Raw genomic sequence first — 18004 nt, forward strand, 5'->3', positions numbered from 1 at the left:
GGTGCTCAGGGGACCATATGGGATGCTGGGAATCGAACCCGGGTTGGCCGCGTGCAAAGCAAACGCCCTAACCACTATGCTATTGCTCCAGCCCTGGGAATCACTTTTTGGGGGGATCGAGGTGAGGGTTCTCTAGGCCCACTGCGCAGTGGTATCTTGTTCTCTCAGACAGGACTGTGCTTCCTAACGATCTGTAACCCACCCACCCCCGGGACTGGAAGTTTTCTCTGAGCTCCAGCCTCCGTGCCATCAGCCACTTCTCGCCAGGTTGGTTGGGTCTTGCTGCTTTGCCCCCTCACCGGGCCTGATTCAAACTGGAGCTGGTAATGCTGGGACCCGCCCAGCCTCAAAAAATACCTTTCCTGGGGGCCCAGAGATTCACTGTGAGGCTCTGGGTTTGACCTCCTGATACTGCCTGATCTTTCCCCAACACCACCAAGTGTGGTTACCGCTCTGAGCTCTGCTGGAAGTGACCCCCACACACAGGGCCCCAGTGATCTCTCATGGGAATTATGCAAAAGCCAAGAATTTGTGCTCAATTGTTATTCCCAATTCCCTCCTTCCCTTCACTTCCTTCCTTCCCTTCCTTCCTTCCTTCCTTCCTTCCTTCCTTCCTTCTTTTCTTCCCTCCCTGACCTTCCTTCCTTCCTTTCTTCCTTCCTTCCCTCCCCTTCCTTCCTTCCCTCCTTCCACTCTTCCTGCCTTCCTTCCTTCCCTCCCTCCTTCCCTCCCTCTCTCCCTCTTTCTTTCTTTCTTTCTTTCTTTCTTTCTTTCTTTCATTTTTTCTTTCTTCTTTTTGGGCCACACCCAGTGACGCTCAGCAGTTCCTTCTGGCTCTGCACTCAGCATCCTATGAGATGCTGGGGATCGAACCCGGGTCAGCCATGTGCAAGGCAAACGCTCTCCCCGCTGTGTTTCTTTCTAAACCACAAGGGATGAACCACCCGCACTAGCTCTTCTCCCTCTGGATTATTTCACCTAACTCGATGCCTTCGGCGCTGTCCAAGCAGCATTGAACCGTGAGTGTCCACCGATGTGGCTGCCTCGGGTGCCCCATGTGGGTCTGTGCCATACCATAGTTTCCTTTTGGGGGGGGGTCACACCGAGTGATGCTCAGGGATTACTCCCCGCTCTGCACTCAGGAATCCTTCCTGGTGCTGCTCAGGGGACCCTATGGGATGCTGGGGATCGAACCCAGGTCGGCCATGTGCAAGGCAAATGGCCTACCAACTGTACTATCACTCCAGCCCCACCATAGCTCCTTTAGCTGGCTATCTGCAAGGGGACATTGAGGACGGTGCCCTCCCTGGGCTTCTAGCCCCGGGGCTGCCACAAGGCTCCCAGGATCCCCCCAGCCTGTCCTGAAGGGAACCGATGCTTTCCCCCAGAAGCAGGCTTCTCTCTGCTTTGGCCTCAGCACGCGGCAGACAGATGGAGCCGCTTCCCACCCTCGACTACAAACCCGTTATCCCTGCTGAGTGAGGAAACATCTTCAGCGCTGGGAACTGAAGACAGACAGTAGGAATCTCGGGCAGGAAGAGGAGCTGAGTGTGGGCCTCGAACACCTGAGTTAAGGAAGGTGAGGGAGACCAGGGTGGGGCTCGGAGCCAGCACTGGAGTAGGAGGGGCCGGTCCTTGGTCAAACAGGCAGAGACGAGGTAAAAATAAGGAGCTTCCCGGCCCATCAAGACAAGGTGGGGTCTGGAGTGATATAGCACAGCGGGGAGAGCATTTGCCTTGCATGCGGCCGACCCAGGTTCGATCCCAGCATCCCACAGGGTTCCCTGAGCACCACCAGGAGTGATTCCTGAGTGCATGAGCCAGAAATAACCCCTGAGCATCACTGGGTGTGACCCAAGAAGCAAAAATAAATAAATAAAAAAAAAGATGTCTATTACTGGGGACTAGAGCGATAGCACAGTAGTCAAGGTATTTGCCTGGCACGTGGCCGACCTGGATTCGATTCCCAGCATCCCATACGGTCCCCCGAGCACCACGAGGAGTAATTCCGGAGTGCATGAGCTAGGAGGAACCCCTGTGCATCGCTGGGAGTGACCCAAAAAGAAAAAAAAAGACAAGGAAGGTGAAGAGAGACAACAGCTGGGGGGCAGTGGGCAGCGGGCAGGAGAAGGCAGCACATACGGTTTCTGGAACGCACGGCCACACGTGGGCTCCCGGGAACGCCCCGTGGGGAAAGGCAGACACACCGGCCAGCCAAGACCTGTGAGTCTTAGACCCCCGCCCCATGTGGCCTGTTCCCTCTCGTGTCTAACTCATTCAGTCCTGGCTTTAGACTCACATTCGCCTTAGAATGCTGGTCGAGTTCTGGAGAAACGGTCTAAAATAACTCAACAGAGCACAGCGGGGAGGGCATTAGCCTTCTATGCAGCCAACCTGGGTTTGATTCCTCCGTGTCCTTCTCGGAAAGCCCGGCAAGCTCCCTGTGGCGTGGCGTATTCGAGATGCCAAACACAGTAACAACAAGTCTCACAATGGAGACATTACTGGTGCCTGCTCAAGCAAATCGATGAACAAGAGGACGACAGTGCAGTGCTACAGTGGGCAGGAACGAGGTTCTGTGTCCTTTGGGAGGTCACACAGAGCAGAGGTAATAGATGTAGAATGAGTGAATGAGCAAATGAGAGGGTGTCTGGTGGGCCTTGCTGACAGGTGGTCCCCAGTGCAGAGCATGAACCCGTCCAGGGGCTGGCCCAGCCACTGAGAGGAAGGATGAGGGAACCGCTCAGCATCTGGGTTAGAGACCCAGGGTGCCTCCTTCCCAGGCAGCCTGGGAGGCAGACAAAGGCGCCCTGTAGGGGGCCAGGGATCAGCCCAGGCCCCTTTTCTCCCGCAAATAAAAGGATTCTCTACATGATGAACTAGGTTTTCCGTGAGCATAACAAAAGCGGCTTCCAAAGCTGATGCAGTTCTTATTTTAGCGCTTTCAGCTCCCTTCAAAGCCGGGCCCCTTCCCCAGGAGCTAAAGAGCTATTCCTGCCAGCACCTCAGAGGCACAAGCGACAAGCACAGCCCCATTTCAGAGACGCGGAAGACGCTGCTAAAGGTCACACAACGCTGTCGTGGGGAGAGGCAGGCATCTCTGGAAACATTACATAAATTCCACCCACCCCTTAACTCCTGAAATCCCAGACGTGGGTTCTGACCTCCCGATTGCCACAGCCCCCTCTTGGTTTGCAGACTGCAAAGGTCTGGATGACCCTGCAAGTCCGCCCATCATGCCAAGGGGCCTCAAAGCGATAGCACAGCAGGGAGGCACTTGCTTTGCATGCGGCTAAGCTGGGTTCGATCTCCGGCAACCCATGCAGTTCCCTGAGCCCCACCAGGAGTGCTCCCTGAGGGCAGAGTCCGGGGTAAGTCCTGAGCACCACCAGGTGTGACCCAAAACAGAGAGAATTTGCATCTGGCAATGTCCAGTGGTTACTCCCTTCTCTGTGCTCACGACCTGCTCCTGGTAAGCTTGGGGGCCAGGTAGGGCCTGCATGAGATGCTTCTCTCATCCGAGAGAGAGATCACCTGGGAGAAATCCGTCTTCCAGGGTAATGGTTTGTAACTGCCAAGGGCTGGAGCTGGCCCATTGGGGGACAAAGGTTGAAACCGCCGTCCATTGCCTGGGTTCGAACTGCTGGTCCATGGGCCGGTGTATATGCAAGGCAGAGACCAACCTACAGGCATTGAGAGGCTGGAAATCAGTTCGGGGGGGGGGGGGGAGGCAAATTAGGAGAAATTTGTGTTAAGACCACATCACATTGCTGTGTAAGGGTTTATCCACACGGAGCAGATCAAAAACGTGGACAAAAGGAGCTTCCAGCAGTGAAAAATGAAGAGACAGAGTTGGGGGTGAGAGAAATGCAAAGGGGGAGGCACTTGCCCTGCATGAGGCCAACCATGGTTCTATACCCAGCGCTGCATATGGTTCCCTAAGACACCAGGAGTGACTCCTGAGCACAGAGTCAGAAGTAAGCCCTGAGCACTGCAGGTATGGAGCCAACACAAACCAAAGAAAGAAAGGAAGGAAGGAGGAAAAAGGAAAGAAAATGAAGGAAGGATGGAAGGAAGGAAGAAGAAAGGAAAGGAAAGGAAGGAAGGAAGGAGGGAGGGAGGGAGGGAGGGAAGGAGGGAGGGAGGGAGGGAGGGAAGGAGGGAGGGAGGGAGGGAGGAAGGAAGGAAGGAAGGAAGGAACGAGAAAAAGAAGGAAGAATGGGGGCTGGAGCAATAGCACAGCAGGTAGGGCATTTGCCTTGCATGCAGCCGATCTGGGTTCAATTCCCAGCATCCCATATTGTCCTTCGAGCACCACAGGGAGTAATTCCTGAGTGCATGAGCCAGGAGTAACCCCTGAGCATCGCCGGGTGTGACCCAAAAAGGAAAAAAAAAAGGAAGGATGGAAGAAAGGAAGAAGGAAGGAAGGAGGAAAAAGGAAAGAAAATGAAAGAAGGATGGAAGGAAAGAAAAAGAAAGGGAAGAAAGGAAGGATGGAAGGAGGAAAGAACGAAACAAAGGAAGGAAGGAAGGAAGGAAGGAAGGAAGGGAGGGAGGGAGGGAGGAAGGAGGAAAGAAGGAAGAAAGGAAGAAAGAAAGAAAGAAAGAAAGAAAGAAAGAAAGAAAGAAAGAAAATAACCATGCAGCACTTTTTAAATTTTGTTTTTTGTTTTGGGGACCCACACTTGGCGATGCTCAGGGCTTCCTCTTGGCTCTGCACTCAGAAATTACTCCTGGCAGTGCTTGGGGGCCAGGTGGGATGTTGGGGACCCAACCTGGATTGTTCGCATGTGAGGCAAGCACCTTCCCCGCTGACCTATCTCTCCGCGCCCCTCACAGCACTCTGTGTCCCCCAAGGTCGTGACTCTCCCCATCTCCTGCAGGCTGCCCAGAGGCCTCACTTTCCTCTCCACCAAGCCCATGTTCTGCATGTCCAGATCCGCCATGGCCCATCACAGCTACCATCACGCACATGAAAGCCTGAAGCCAGACGCCTTTGTGTCTGATTTGCCTCGCCAAGATCTGAATGTGCTCATGGGGGACTGTCGCACTGACCCCCAAGGGTTTCCAAACAGGGCCGAGAGAAGCCAGCTTCTTCCCCTGCTGGGCACAGGCATGTTGGGAAAGTTTTCTGGATCATTTCTGGATCATTTCTGGGCGGGGGAGGAGGGCGGGGGAGACCTCTGGGGTGAACCAGGCAGAGAGGAAAAAACTTTGCCTGTCAGGAAGTTCTCATGCGCTGGTGCCAGTCTGTGGCTCCATCGCTTTCGTGAGATCTTCTTCTGCATCAGGATGTGATGTCTCGGACTCATCACCGTTGGCAGAGAGGCTGAGTGGCCCCTGCTTTCTTGTATCTGGGGCTTGAAGGGGGGCACTGAGTCACACCCTTTGGTTCTCAGGAGCTATTCCTGGCTTTTTGCTTAGGAGGACCCCTGGGGGTCCTATCCCACCTCCCTGCCCACTGTGGCCCCACATTACGGCTTCCCACAGGCTAGCCTGGAGCAGACAGTGACTCTCCCCTGGGCTGGAGTCTCTACCACCTGACCTTTTTTTTTTAAATTAAATTTTATTTTATAAGGTAGCACTGTAGCACTGTCCTCCCGTTGTTCATCGATTTGCTCAAGTGGGCACCAGTAACGTCTCTACTGTGAGACTTGTTGTTACTGTGTTTGGCATATCAAATATTTCACAAGGAGCTTGCCAGGCTTTGCTGCGTGGGAGAGATACTCTCGGTAGCTTGCCAGGCTCTCCGAGAGGGGTGGAGAAATCAAACCGGGGTTGGTACGGGTTGGCCGTGTGCAAAGCAAATGCCCTACCTGCTGTGCTATCACTCCAGCCCATTTTTTTTATAAGGTAGTTCACAAAATTTGATTACAGTTAATATTTAAACACCAATCCTACCACCATGACACCTTCCCACCACCAAATTTGGAATGTTTCCAACCCAAGCCCCAATCCCTGTTCCAAAACACAACTGAAATCATATATTTTGTATTGTTTGTTATGGAAAACTGTCTTATGATGTGTCACGCAGCCGCATTTGTGGCCACTCGGTCCAGGAATATGTTCACTCATACGTGAGGCTCGGCCCGAGTGTGTGGGGAGCGGGTCTTGAGTGTGGCAGCGGGTGAGTTCTAGAAGTTGGGGTGGGGAGGGCTCTCACCCGGCCCCCTCTGGGGTGCCCCAAGTGAAACAGCCTGGCACGGAGTCCGGTAGCATGGCTGTGGCAGGCATCATGTGGCTCCTTCGGGGAGAAAAAGCTGGATCACCTAACCTTGAGGGGTTTGAGGCCTGGCTGTGCTCTCGTCCTCCCCAGAGCATGGCGGGAGTCAAGGTCTGAACTGAGCCCTGTGTCAGCAGGGAATTGGTTTCAGAACTGGCGCCTCCCGCCAACAATTAGGATCCTATACCAGGGACCCCCTCCTACCCCCCACTGCCTTCCGCCCTAGGCTCTTAGAGCATCTCCTGGGGCTCAACCAAGTACCTTTTTTTCCTGAAAATGTGTCAAGTCACTCACTTAATGAACCAGGAAAAAGCCCTGAATTCTCAGCACTGACCCTGATCCCAAGAAACCACGGGGACACAGCACCTGCCCACGGATGAACGAGCGCCAAAAAGAACGCCAAAGACACGCTAAGCAGACGGCCAGGCATGCGGAGAGCCCATCTCGGAAGGCCCCCAGCATCGCTCATCCAAAGCCCAGAGCCCCCCACCCCCCACATCACTCAGTGTTGCCATTCCCTCAAAGGTGGCATAAACCCCCCTTCCAACTCCAGGGTTCCCGGGCACCTGTTGCTCAAATAGCAGCTGGCAAAAACATTTTTTTTTTTTTGCTTCATGCAAAAAACATCAACCACCACCACAACAAAAAAAAAACCTAATCTATTCCAGGAAGCGGTCTGAGACGGTGACAATAAGAAATCACAGGGCTAAATGCACAGCAGGAAGAAATCCCAAATTTGAGCTTAGAAAGCCCAGGAATTAGCAGCCGGGACTGGGGGGGGGCGGGGAGGGAGGGAGGAGGGAACCGGAAGTGCTGATTGGAAATTGCTCCGCTTTCAAGAAAGGAGAGAGGCGAGGGGAGGGAAGGAGAGGGGGAGAGGAGGAGAGGGGGAGAGCGAGGAGAGGGAACCCGTGTTGTGTGTGTGTGTGTGTGGTGTGTGTGTGCGCGCGCTCATGCACGTTTGTATGCGAGCTTGCTCGTGCACGTGTGTGCGCGCGCGCGCGCGCCCCACATGCATGCCTTTTTCCCTAGCTCTCTGACTCATTTTTAATCGGTCCTTTCCTCTCTCCCTCCCTTTCTGCCACCTACTCAAGACAGAATTCATTGACTGAGCTAGCCTGGAATTTCTTACCTTCCCTCCCTGGTGCTCAGCTCAGAAGGACAGACGGATGGATGGATGGATGGATGGATGGATGGATGGATGGATGGATGCACGGACAGATATGGGGCTCTTGGCTCCCGCTTGCCTCCCTGACTCTCCCCAGCGCCATTGTGAGACTGTCCCCTGCGTGCAGCCTGGGAGGCTCTGCTGACCGCTGACCGAGGGCCTAGGCGCTGGCCTCCCTAGCCCAGAGCAGCAGGCCAGCTGGGAGGCAGGTGGGGGGGGGGGGGTCACAGGAACCAACCTGCATCCTGCTGGCAAGCTCCACCTTCCCCCAGAGAAACCTGAAGCCAACCCCCCACCCATCTGAAGAACGCAGAGAGATGCCTGGAGTGGGTCCCCCAGGCACCAGGGCTCTGGGTGGGTGCAGCTCACCGCTCTGGGGGTCCCTTCCGGCCATACGAATTCCCACCGAGTGGGGGGTCACCTAGATGGATGGTCCCGGCCCCCAGTCCTGCCGATCTCTGAGAGCTCATCTCGGGCACTCACGGTGGGGTGGGGGAACAGAGACTTGGGGGAGGCTCCGTGACTTTAGGAGGTGGGGACCCAGGTGGGGGCTTAGTGGCCTTGAATGTGAGGGGCTTCGAGGGTGGGCGTGGAAGGGCGTGGAAGACTGGGGAGTGGGGGGTGGGGAGGCAGGCCCTCCCCCAGAAATTGCCGCTGATTCTTAGGGAAGAATGTGGAGGGATGGGGGGGTGAGTCAGAGCAAGCAGGACCTAGTGTGGCCCACGGCATGGCCCACGGCCCAGGAGTTAGGGCCCCACTGCAAACCCACAGAACAAGACTAAGGCGTTTATTTGCTTTGCACTCGCTGATCCTTATCCAGTCCTGGCACCCACACATGACCAGGAGCACAGAGCCAGGAGTAACCCTTGAGTACCACTGGGGTGGGCCTCCCCCCCAAAAAAATCCAGAGGTAATTAATGACTTTACTCCAGAGGGGAGGAAAGTGGGGAGCCTCCTTCCTGCGCCCCCATGTCTGATCCTTGCTCAGAGACCCCCTGCGGGGATTTTAAACTTCTCCTCCCCCCCCTTTCCCACTCCCAGACCTTCTGGCTGGCGTCCCCAGGGCGGACACAACTTCACTTTGGGGTGCACTCTCTCCTGCCACATCCCTGCCTGGGGTCTGGTTCTGGACCACCCCAACCTTCTCAGCGTTCCTCCCCCCACCGCTGCCCACCAGCGCGGCCACGCGCCCCCCTCCACCCCAGCCCCCCAGTGCACAAAGCAAGGGACCAAGTGCCTCTGCCCGCCCCAGGGTGGGGGGAGGGGGACAAAGTTCACAACGGGGACACACGGGGGGGGGGGTGCCCTGCCAGGCCAGGCGGGGTGACCCCCACGCCTCTCGGTGTCTCTGCAAACGGGCTCTCCTCCAAACGCGGGGACCCCCCCTCTCCACCGCGCGCCGGGCTCCGCGCACCGCATCCCCATCCGTGCGGGAGGGACCCCGGAGATCCCCGCGGCACCCCGATTCTCTGCATCCCCCCAGCTCCCGGGACTGGGAGCGGGCCCTCCGGGGTCCAGCACAGCAGCCCTGGAGGAGGGGGTCCCCCCAGCCCAGCTCACGCCGCCCGGCGCGGGGTCCGCGGGCTCGCAGCATCGCCCCGGGGGACGCGCGGCTCCCACGGCGCCCCGGGCGCAGGGAAAGTTGTCGCGGGCGCAGCCGCGGGCTCCTACCTGTTAGCCAGCACAGCGCCAGGCCGGCCCGCAGCAGCCGGCCCATGTCCGCCAACTTCCAGCAGCCGGCGGCGGCCGGGCCCGCGCGTCTTGGGCGCGCCCGCAGCTCCCGAGCCCCGCGCCGCGTCGGCGGCTGCGCCCGCCCCGCGCCCTCCCCCCGGCGCCTCCCGCCCCGCGCGCGCCCGCCCGCCCCGCAAAGTTTCGGGTCACGCGCGCCCACCTGGGGGGACCTGCCGGCCTGCAGGCTGGGGGCGTGGGAGGGTCCTGGGGGGCTGTGCAGGGGTGGTGGGACTTTTGGTTGGCCAGGCTAACCCTGGTGAGTACTCCGGAATTCAGGGGTCACTCTTGCTGGACACCCCCCCATCCAGGGCAGGGGGCTCAGGGTCACCTGGAAGGACTTGCTAGACTGCAGGCTGGGGGCATGGAAGGGTCTTGCGGGGCTGCTGTGCAGGGTTGGGACTTCCCATGTTTGCCCCAAGGCTAGCTGGGATCTCCAGAATTCAGGGGTCACTTGCTGGACACTCCCCTCCAGGGCAGGGGGCTCAGGGCCACCTGGAGGGACTTGCTAGACTGTAGACTGGGTGGGTCTTGGAGGGGTTTTGGGGGCTATTCAGGGGGGGACTTCACATAATTTTGCTCCACGGCTAACCTGGTGAGTTAGTGGAACCCTCCCACTCCACACACACACACACACACACACACACACACACACACGCCGCCCCCGTTTCCCCTTCTGTTTTTTGGATCACACCTGGAGGCAGTAGTTCTGTGCTCAGAAATGAGGCCTGGCCCTATGGGATGCCGGGGATCAAACCTGGGTCTGCCGTGTGCAGAGAGAGCTCCCTCTCGGCTGTGTTATGACTCCCACTCCTGCTTCCCCCTCTGAGGCTGGCAGGACCCTCTGGGTAGCGCAGAACTGGAGGAAGTGAGTGGGGTTGCCCTCAGGGAGCAGGAGGCCCCGGGATGACATACCCCTGCAGAACCAGAAAGACTGCAGCACACAGTAGGGCTCATGCGTCACGTGCCCCTGCAGGACCAGGAAGACCGCAGCACACAGTAGGGCTCATGGGTCACATGCCCTTTCAGGACCAGAAAGACTGCAGCACACAGTAGGGCTCATGTGGCACGTGCCCCTGCAGGACCAGAAGAAAGACTGCAGCACACAGTAGGGCTCATGGGTCACGTACCCCAGCAGGACCAGAAAGACTGCGGCATCCCCGCACTGCACACAGTAGGGCTCATGCACATGGAATCTTTCCTTTCATTTGTTTTTTTATTTTATTTTGCTTTTTTTTTTCTTTTTCGGTCACACCCCGTGATGCTCAGAGGTTACTTCTGGATCTACACTCAGGAATTACACCTGGCGGTGCTCTGGGGATCCTATGGGATGCTAGAAATCGAACCCGGGTTGACCACGTGCAGGGCAAACCTCCTACCCGCTCCAGCCCCTCCTTTTATTATTATTTTTTAAAAAGTCTCCGTCTTGTGTGAGTAGGAAAGTCATCTAAATATCTGTGTGGAGAGACGAGTGAGACGTGTAGGCTCTGTTTGGCAAACGTATATGACAAGAGTCCAATGACAGATGTCTTGCCCTTGGAAGCCTTCTCTTCCTTGTGCAGCTTGGCAAACACCATGATGTAGATAAGAGAGAGGGTGCCCTCAGAGAGAAAGCGAGCAGCCATTTGTGGGGGATACTTAGCAGGTAAGCACCCCATTAAAGGAAGGAGGAGCAGGGGCCGGAGTGATAGCACGGCAGGGAGGGCGCTGGCCTTGCATGCAGCCGACCCAGGTGGGATTTCCTGCACGCTGAGCCCCTCCAGGAGTGATCCCTGAGCACCAGAAAGGAGGAGGCATCTCTCGGTGGGGACTTACAGGACTGGGCAGGAAGTGGGCAGTTCAGGGAGAGGGTTGGAAAGGAGGGAGGGAGGAGGGATTTGGGGGAAGGAAAGAAGACAGGTGGAAAAAACAGTTGCCTCTGAAAATGGAAGGGTGTGGGGAGGATTATGGCCATCAAGAGTAAGTTTGGGGGCTGGAACAATAGCACAGCGGGTAGGGTGTTTGCCTTGCATGAGGCCGACCCAGGTTCGGGTTCGATCCCCAGCATCCCATATGGTCCCCTGAGCACCGCCAGGAGTGATTCCTGAGTGCAAAGTGAGGAGTAACCCCTGAGCATCACCGGGTGTGACCCAAAAAGGAAAAACAAGAAAAGTAAGTTTGGAGGGGCTGGAGCGATAGCACAGCGGGGAGGGTGTTTGCCTTGCACGCTGCCAACCCGGGTTCAATTCCCAGCATCCCATATGGTCCCCTGAGCACTGCCAGGAGTAATTTCTGAGTGCAGAGCCAGGAGGAACCCCTGTGAATCACCGGGTGTGACCCAAAAAGCCAAAAATAAGAGTAAGTTTAGGGGATGAGAGAGAGAGAGAGAGAGAGAGGAGAGAGAGAGAGAGAGAGAGAGAGAGAAAGAGAGAGAGAGAGAGAGAGCGCCAACGCCACATCTTCTCTCTCCTGGGAACGGTTCCGATCTGGAAATCCTTTCCATACAGGAAGAAGTGGTTTCGTTAGGAAGAGGCTTGAGAGAAAGGAAATGCAAATGTGCAACGCTCCATGCCAACGAGATACCGCAGCCCTGCCAAGAGCCGAGGTAAGTTTATCAGAAGGGCAGGATGGGGAGGGAATGCCACAGACGCAGGGACTGGAAGCAGATTTTAATGACAGGCTTCTGAGCTGCGTGTGCCTGCCCACTCCGTCCCAAGGCCAGGCGCCTGCTGCGCGGGGGTCCTCTTGGGGACACGCCTGGGATCGTCCCGGGCCTTAGAGACACTAACATGGCACCACAGAGACCAGTTGGTGGGGGTGAGTGACCTATACTTTCCTTCCCCTTCTAAGCAGAATGCCCAGAGCACCCCACAGGGGGCACGATCTGGTTCAACGCGTGCTCAAACACGGAAAAACACATGGAAAGAAGAGGAGAAGCAGAGAGACAGTGAAATCACTGCCAGTCCAGTTTCCATCCCTGGCACTGCAAAGGATTCCCAGCAGGAAGGACCCCTGAGCACAGAGCCCGGAGTGAGCCCTGAGCATTCCTGATGTGACCCCTCCACCCCCCCCCCCCCCGAGTAAATGACAGGCTGAGAGATTCCCCCCAGCTGAGCCGTCACTCAGGCCCCGTTGTTCCCCCTTCTCTGTTCCCGGGTGCGCTAATATTTCTGCCGCGTGAGAGGGGCTGACGGCTGAACGCTCACTCAGGCAAGAAGAAGGGATGGCGGGGATCTTGTGGGTGTCTCTGAAGCCCCAGATATACAAAGACAGTCTCCTGCACCCCCTGCAAGCAGTTGATCAGCTCAGAACTGCGCCCCGCGTGCCCTGATAGCCTGTCCTGACTGATCATTCCGCTTATAATTTCTGTGACTTGCAGCGCCAAGCATGAAGTAAGGCGACTTCTCTTCCAGCCGCCGCCCCTGGGGCTTCTGCTCGTTTCCGCCTCTTGCCCCCCACCCACATGAGCGTCCTGGGGGGACCCAGGCAGCCTCGATGAGGGGGTGACTGCATGCTTTTTTAGTGAGGCTTTGGGTCGGTGGCAGAAAGAAGGCTCCTTCTTGGAACCCCCACCTTCTCCCAGAATTCTGCCCTGGGATGGAGCAAAGATAGGACCTCAGGGGACCTGAATATTCTTGTCCCTGATGATGTCACTTCCAGGGCAGAGGGGTGGCATTGGAACAAGATGTCCCGGACAGATATTCGACGTGGTTCTGGTTAAGACTCGCTCACCGTCTGATTTGGAGAGAGATGCGTTTGACATGGAAGTTCAAAAGCAACAGGATGTCATCTTACAGAATAAATAAATACGGTCCACATCCGTCTGTGCCCCCAACCTCGCCACCCCTAGATGGCAGTTCAGGGGCTGGAGCAATGGCTCAGCGGGAAGGGCGTTTGCCTGGCACGCGGCCGACCTGGATTGGATTATTCCCAGCATCCCATAGGGTTCCCCCAGCACCACCAGGAGCAATTCCTGAGTGCAGAGCAATGAGTAAACCCTGTGCATCGCCGTGTGTGACCCAAAAAGCAAACAAAAAATATTTAAAAAAAAATAAGATGGCAGTTCAGCAACATGGTCAGAGAGTTGATGTCAGTTCTGGGGAGCTGGCCAATGGGCCCCACTAAGTCTAGGTCAGCAGCAGGATGAGATTAGACCCGTGGGCCAGCCACGTGATGGTAGCCACTGCGGGTCAGAGGGATTAAGAGGCAACCTCGAATGCATGAGGCTGGTTCGGAGCTTTGTAGTGCCAGAAACAAGAGGCACAGTCCATGGTCCCTGCGAGAGCCCAGAAGTGTCCAGAGTGCACACTGGAGGGTTTAGGCTGAGTTCTCGAGGATGTACTGGTACATCCGGGCATCTCTAAATACGCTGGGCATGTTGGAAAGATCCCATGTGCTTCGGCAAAGGGGCACATTGTGGGTGCCCCTCTGGGCCATGTGTCTTGGCATGTCCCTCTGGACTATCTGCACCTCCGTCTCCCATTCCGCAGATGGGGATGGTGGCAGAAATGAGCTAGTCTCGGTGCCATTTTTTTTCTTTTAGGGTCACACTCGGCGATGCACAGGGGTTCCTCCTGGCTCATGCACTCAGGAATTACTCCTGGCGGTGCTCGGGGGATTCTGTGGGATGCTGGGAATTGAACGAGGGTTGGCCGCATGCAAGGCAAATGCCCTCTCCACTGTGCTATCACTCCAGCCCCTCGGTGCCATGTCGAGCGGAGAAGCTGATGACACAACTTTCTGTGACTGCCTGCTGTGATTTTTATTATTGTTTATTACTTTTTTGGGGGGGGAGGTGGGCACATCTGGAAGTGCTCAGGGCTTCTTCCTGACTCTGTGCTCAGGCGTCACTCCTGGTGGTACCCAGGGGACCCTATGTGGTGCCAGCAGATAAAACCCTGGTCGGCTGCGTGCCAGGTCAGCGCCTGACCCCTGTCCCACCCTGCCTTGATGACACAGGTTGGAGAACGCACTCGGGACCATCCTGGACCCCCACTTGGACCAGCACTTGGGGAAACCCGCATTGGGGCTGGGGCGGGGGGTGACTGTGTTTCTGAAACTCCATCTCCTGTTGGGGAGTTTTCATCACACCCCGCAGCTGAATTTGACACCTCAGACTTCGGCTATAAAAGCGACCAGTCAGGGGCTGGAGTGATAGTACAGCGGGGAGGGCGTTTGCCTTGCACACGGCCGACCTGGGTTTGATTCCCAGCATCCCATAGGGTCCCCCAAGCACCGCCAGGAGTAATTCCTGAGTGCATGAACCAGGAGGAACCCCTGAGCATCACTGGGTGTGACCCCCCCAAAAAAAGTGACCAGTCAATCTCCAGCGGCTTCTGGCCCAACCCGGTGGAGCTTGTGTCCTCCTTGCGAGCCTCTGCTGGTCCCCTTGCCATGCCGGCCCAGACTCGCCTTGTGGGTCACCACACTCGATGCCCTACCCCGACTCCTCGCCTCTCTTCTCCCACGATTTGCTTGGATTTCATTTCCTCCATCAGGGCTCCCCGGAGTCCTTCATGGAACCCACATCTCGGCACTCTCTCACTTCATCTCTCTCCCTGGCGACGCCACTGGCTTTGTTCTGTTCACCTGATTCCTGCTGTTTTAACTGGATCCAGCCACCAGGGCACTCTTAGTCACTGCGCGAAGCATCCCCTCCTAAAAAACATCCCCCGCTCTGTGCCTCTGTCTGAGGTGATCTCATCCATTTCCACGAATTTAAACATCATCTCGGAGTGGCTGACGCCCAGATTTTTTTTCTGGAGCCCAGGTTCCGGCTGCTTACTTGGCGTTGTCTCAGAGTGGAGAACGGCGTTTCAAAACCAACGTGTCCCCATTTGCTCCTTCACCCTAACCCACACGCACCCCCACCTCACCTGCCACTCTCTGGAATTTCTGAATCGGAGCTCATTCTGCTGAGAGGGGAAACCTGGTTGCATAGGTCATCTTTTTTTTTTTTTTTTGGCTTTTTGGGTCACACCTGGCGATGCTCAGGGATGACTCCTGGCTCTACACTCAGGAATTTCTCCTGGCGGTGCTTGGGGGAGCCCTATGGGATGCCAAGGATTGAACCCAGGTCGGCCACATGCAAGGCAAATGCCCTTGCCACTGTACTAACACTCCGGCCCTGATTACATAGGTCTTCAGAGAAAATAAGGGGCTGGAGCGATAGTACAGGGGGGAGGGCATTTGCCTTGCACATGACAGACCTGGGTTCGATCCCCAGAATCCTATATGGTCCCCTGAGCACTTCCAGGAGTAATTCCTGAGTGCAGAGCCAGGAGTAACCCCTGTGCATCGCCAGATGTGATCAAAAGGCCAAAAAATAAAAAATAAAAAGAGAGAAAATGAAAAATCACATCAATTGTATCAAAGGGAGGAAGGACTGAAGAGCTAGGACAGTGGCTAAGGTGCTTGCCCACCTGGGATCCATCCCCAACACCCCATAAGGTCTCCCCAAACCCCGCCAGGAGTGATTTTTGAGGGCAGAGTAAGCCCTGAGCACAGCCACTGGATGTGGCCCTTAAAATAAACCAAAAAGAAGAAAATCAATTCCCAGTATGGGAGAAGCATGCTGAAGGTAGACTATAGACCGAACATGATGGCCACTCAGTGCCTCTCTTGCAAACCACAACACCCAAAAGGAGAGAGAGAACAAAAGGGAATGCCCTGCCACAGAGGCGGGGTGGGGTGGGGGGGCTGAGGGGGGAGGGATATTATCCACGGTGGTGGAGAATGGGCACTGGTGGAGGGATGGGTATTTGATCATTGTATAATCGAAACCCAAGCACAAAAGTTTGTAAGTCTTCAACTGTACCTCGTGCTGTTTCACTAATAAAAATTTTTAAAAAATCAAAGGAGAAGAGGAGCAGGTGGTAGAAATCACGGCAGTCAGGGTGAAGCTTTGGGCTCTTCTTAGCCACCTGTGTGATCCCCGGGCCAGGCTGAGGCAAAGGCACCCCCTTGCCACCCCCCTCCCAAACCCATCTGCCTACTGCTCCACCCAGCACAATTTAGACCCCACCTCTGCCTCGTGCCAGCCCTGTCTCTGCTCGGTCCCACTCACCTTTTACATACACTGCTGGGCACTCGCTCCTGTGCCCCTTCTTGCCATACAAGCCTCTTCTCCAAATATCATCCCAACTAGTGATCTCGGGGCCAGAGCCACAGTGCAGTGAGAAGGGCGCTTGAGTCACACGTGGCTGCCCGGGTTTGATCCCCACACCCCCCTCCCCTGACTGCCGAAGGCTCATCTTACCTGTCGACCCTGGGGCTACACGTGATTCTCTGGAGGGCACTCAGGTGCGTCATCGTCGGATTCCCACCCAAGCTGTTCCCTCTCTGCATTGCTCTTCTCAGGACATCCTCTGCTTCTCTGCATTCTTTTTTTTGCTTTTTGGGTCACACCCAGCGATGCACAGGAGTTCCTCCTGGTTCATGCACTCAGGAATTACTCCTGGCGGTGCTGGGGGACCCTATGGAATGCTGGGAATCGAACCTAGGTCGGCTGCATGCAAGGCAAACGCCCTCCCCGCTGTGCCATTGCTCCAGCCCCGTCCTTTGTATTCTTTTCTAATTCTTTTTTTTTAACTTTTTAATTGAATCACTGTGAGATAGACCCTTCCAAAGCTGTTCATGATTGGGTTTCAGTCATACAGTGTTCCAACATCCATCCCTCCTCCAGGGCGCCTTTCCCAGCACCAGGGTCCCCAGGGTCCCTCCCATCACCCCCACCTCCCAACTCCTGCCTGCCTCAATGACAGGTTCTCTCTCTCTCTTTCTCTCTCTTTCCCCTTTCTCTTCCCCCCCCCCCCATTTGGGCATTGTGGTTTGCAATATTGATACTGAAAGTTTATCAAGAATATTCCTTTACCACTTTTAACCCTCAATTCTTGTCCAGCGCGATCCTTCCCAGTTATTATTGTCATCCTGGTCCCTTCTATATCTTACTCACCATCAGCCCTCACACCCTTGTGGTTGATTCCAACCACTGACCAGTCCTCCTAGTCCTATTTTCCCTGGCCATGGATATTAGCACTGTAGCACTGTCCTCCCGTTGTTCATCAATTTGCTCAAGCGGGCCCAGTAATGTCTCCATTGTGAGAGTTGTTGTTACTGTGTTTGGCATATCGAATACGTCACGGGGAGCTTGCCAGGCTCTGCCGCGCGGGCGAGATACTCTCGGTAGCTTGCCGGGCTCTCCGAGAGGGGCAGAGGAATCAAACCTGGCTCGGCCAAGTCCGCCACTTGCAAGGCAAACGCCCTACCCACTGTGCCACCGCTCCAGCCCAATAGTAGTCTTCTACTATTTTTTTTCTCATTTTAAATGTCAAAATGCCACCCCTCCTCAGAAGCTGCCCTGATTCTTTCTCTAAAAGTTAGCGGTGACATCTAAAGAATGCTTGAAGGTGTTAACCAGAGAATCAGGCAACTCCAGCCACGATGCACTAAACACTGTAGTACTGTAGCACTGTCCTCCATTGTCCATCGATTTGCTTGAGCGGGCACCAGTAATATCTCCATTGTGAGACTTGTTGTTACTGTTTTGGCATATTGAATATGCCACGATAGCATGCCGGGCTCTGCCGTGAGGGCGGGATACTCTCAGTAGTTTGGCGGGCTCTCCAAGAGGGATGGAGGAATCGAACCCAGGTCGGCTGCGTGCATCCTTAATGGAAAAAAATGGTCAGCGATAAGGAATATTGTTTATATACCCCACACAGAAGGAAAGATGGGGGTAGGTATGGTGGGTGAACCTTTTTCGGGGGGGTTACACCTGGCGATGCACAGGGGTTACTGCTGGCTCATGCACTCAGGAATTACTCCTGGCAGTGCAGTGAGAATCTGGAATGCACCATGGACATGAGGTGGTCTGGTCTCACGGTCATGAGTCCCCTGATCTCCCT

General features: G+C 55.7%; 1 protein-coding gene across 2 annotated transcripts in view; it reads right to left on the reverse strand.

Moving 5' to 3' along the window:
- The window catches only part of ILDR2 (immunoglobulin like domain containing receptor 2), a 211067-nt gene that overhangs the window by 35067 nt on the left and 157996 nt on the right, over nucleotides 1-18004 (reverse strand). The window contains exon 2 of one of the 2 annotated variants that reach the window (XM_056108555.1): nucleotides 9063-9122. In XM_056108555.1, the coding sequence (XP_055964530.1) occupies nucleotides 9063-9108 (46 nt within the window). In that variant the 5' untranslated portion in view covers nucleotides 9109-9122. Of the gene's footprint in view, nucleotides 1-9062; nucleotides 9201-18004 lie in introns of those variants that run through there. The other variant, XM_056108556.1, reaches the window with a different exon arrangement.

This window comes from Sorex fumeus, unplaced genomic scaffold (genome assembly GCF_029834395.1).
Source record: "Sorex fumeus unplaced genomic scaffold, SorFum_2.1 ptg000226l, whole genome shotgun sequence".
Taxonomy (NCBI): Eukaryota; Metazoa; Chordata; class Mammalia; order Eulipotyphla; family Soricidae; genus Sorex; species Sorex fumeus.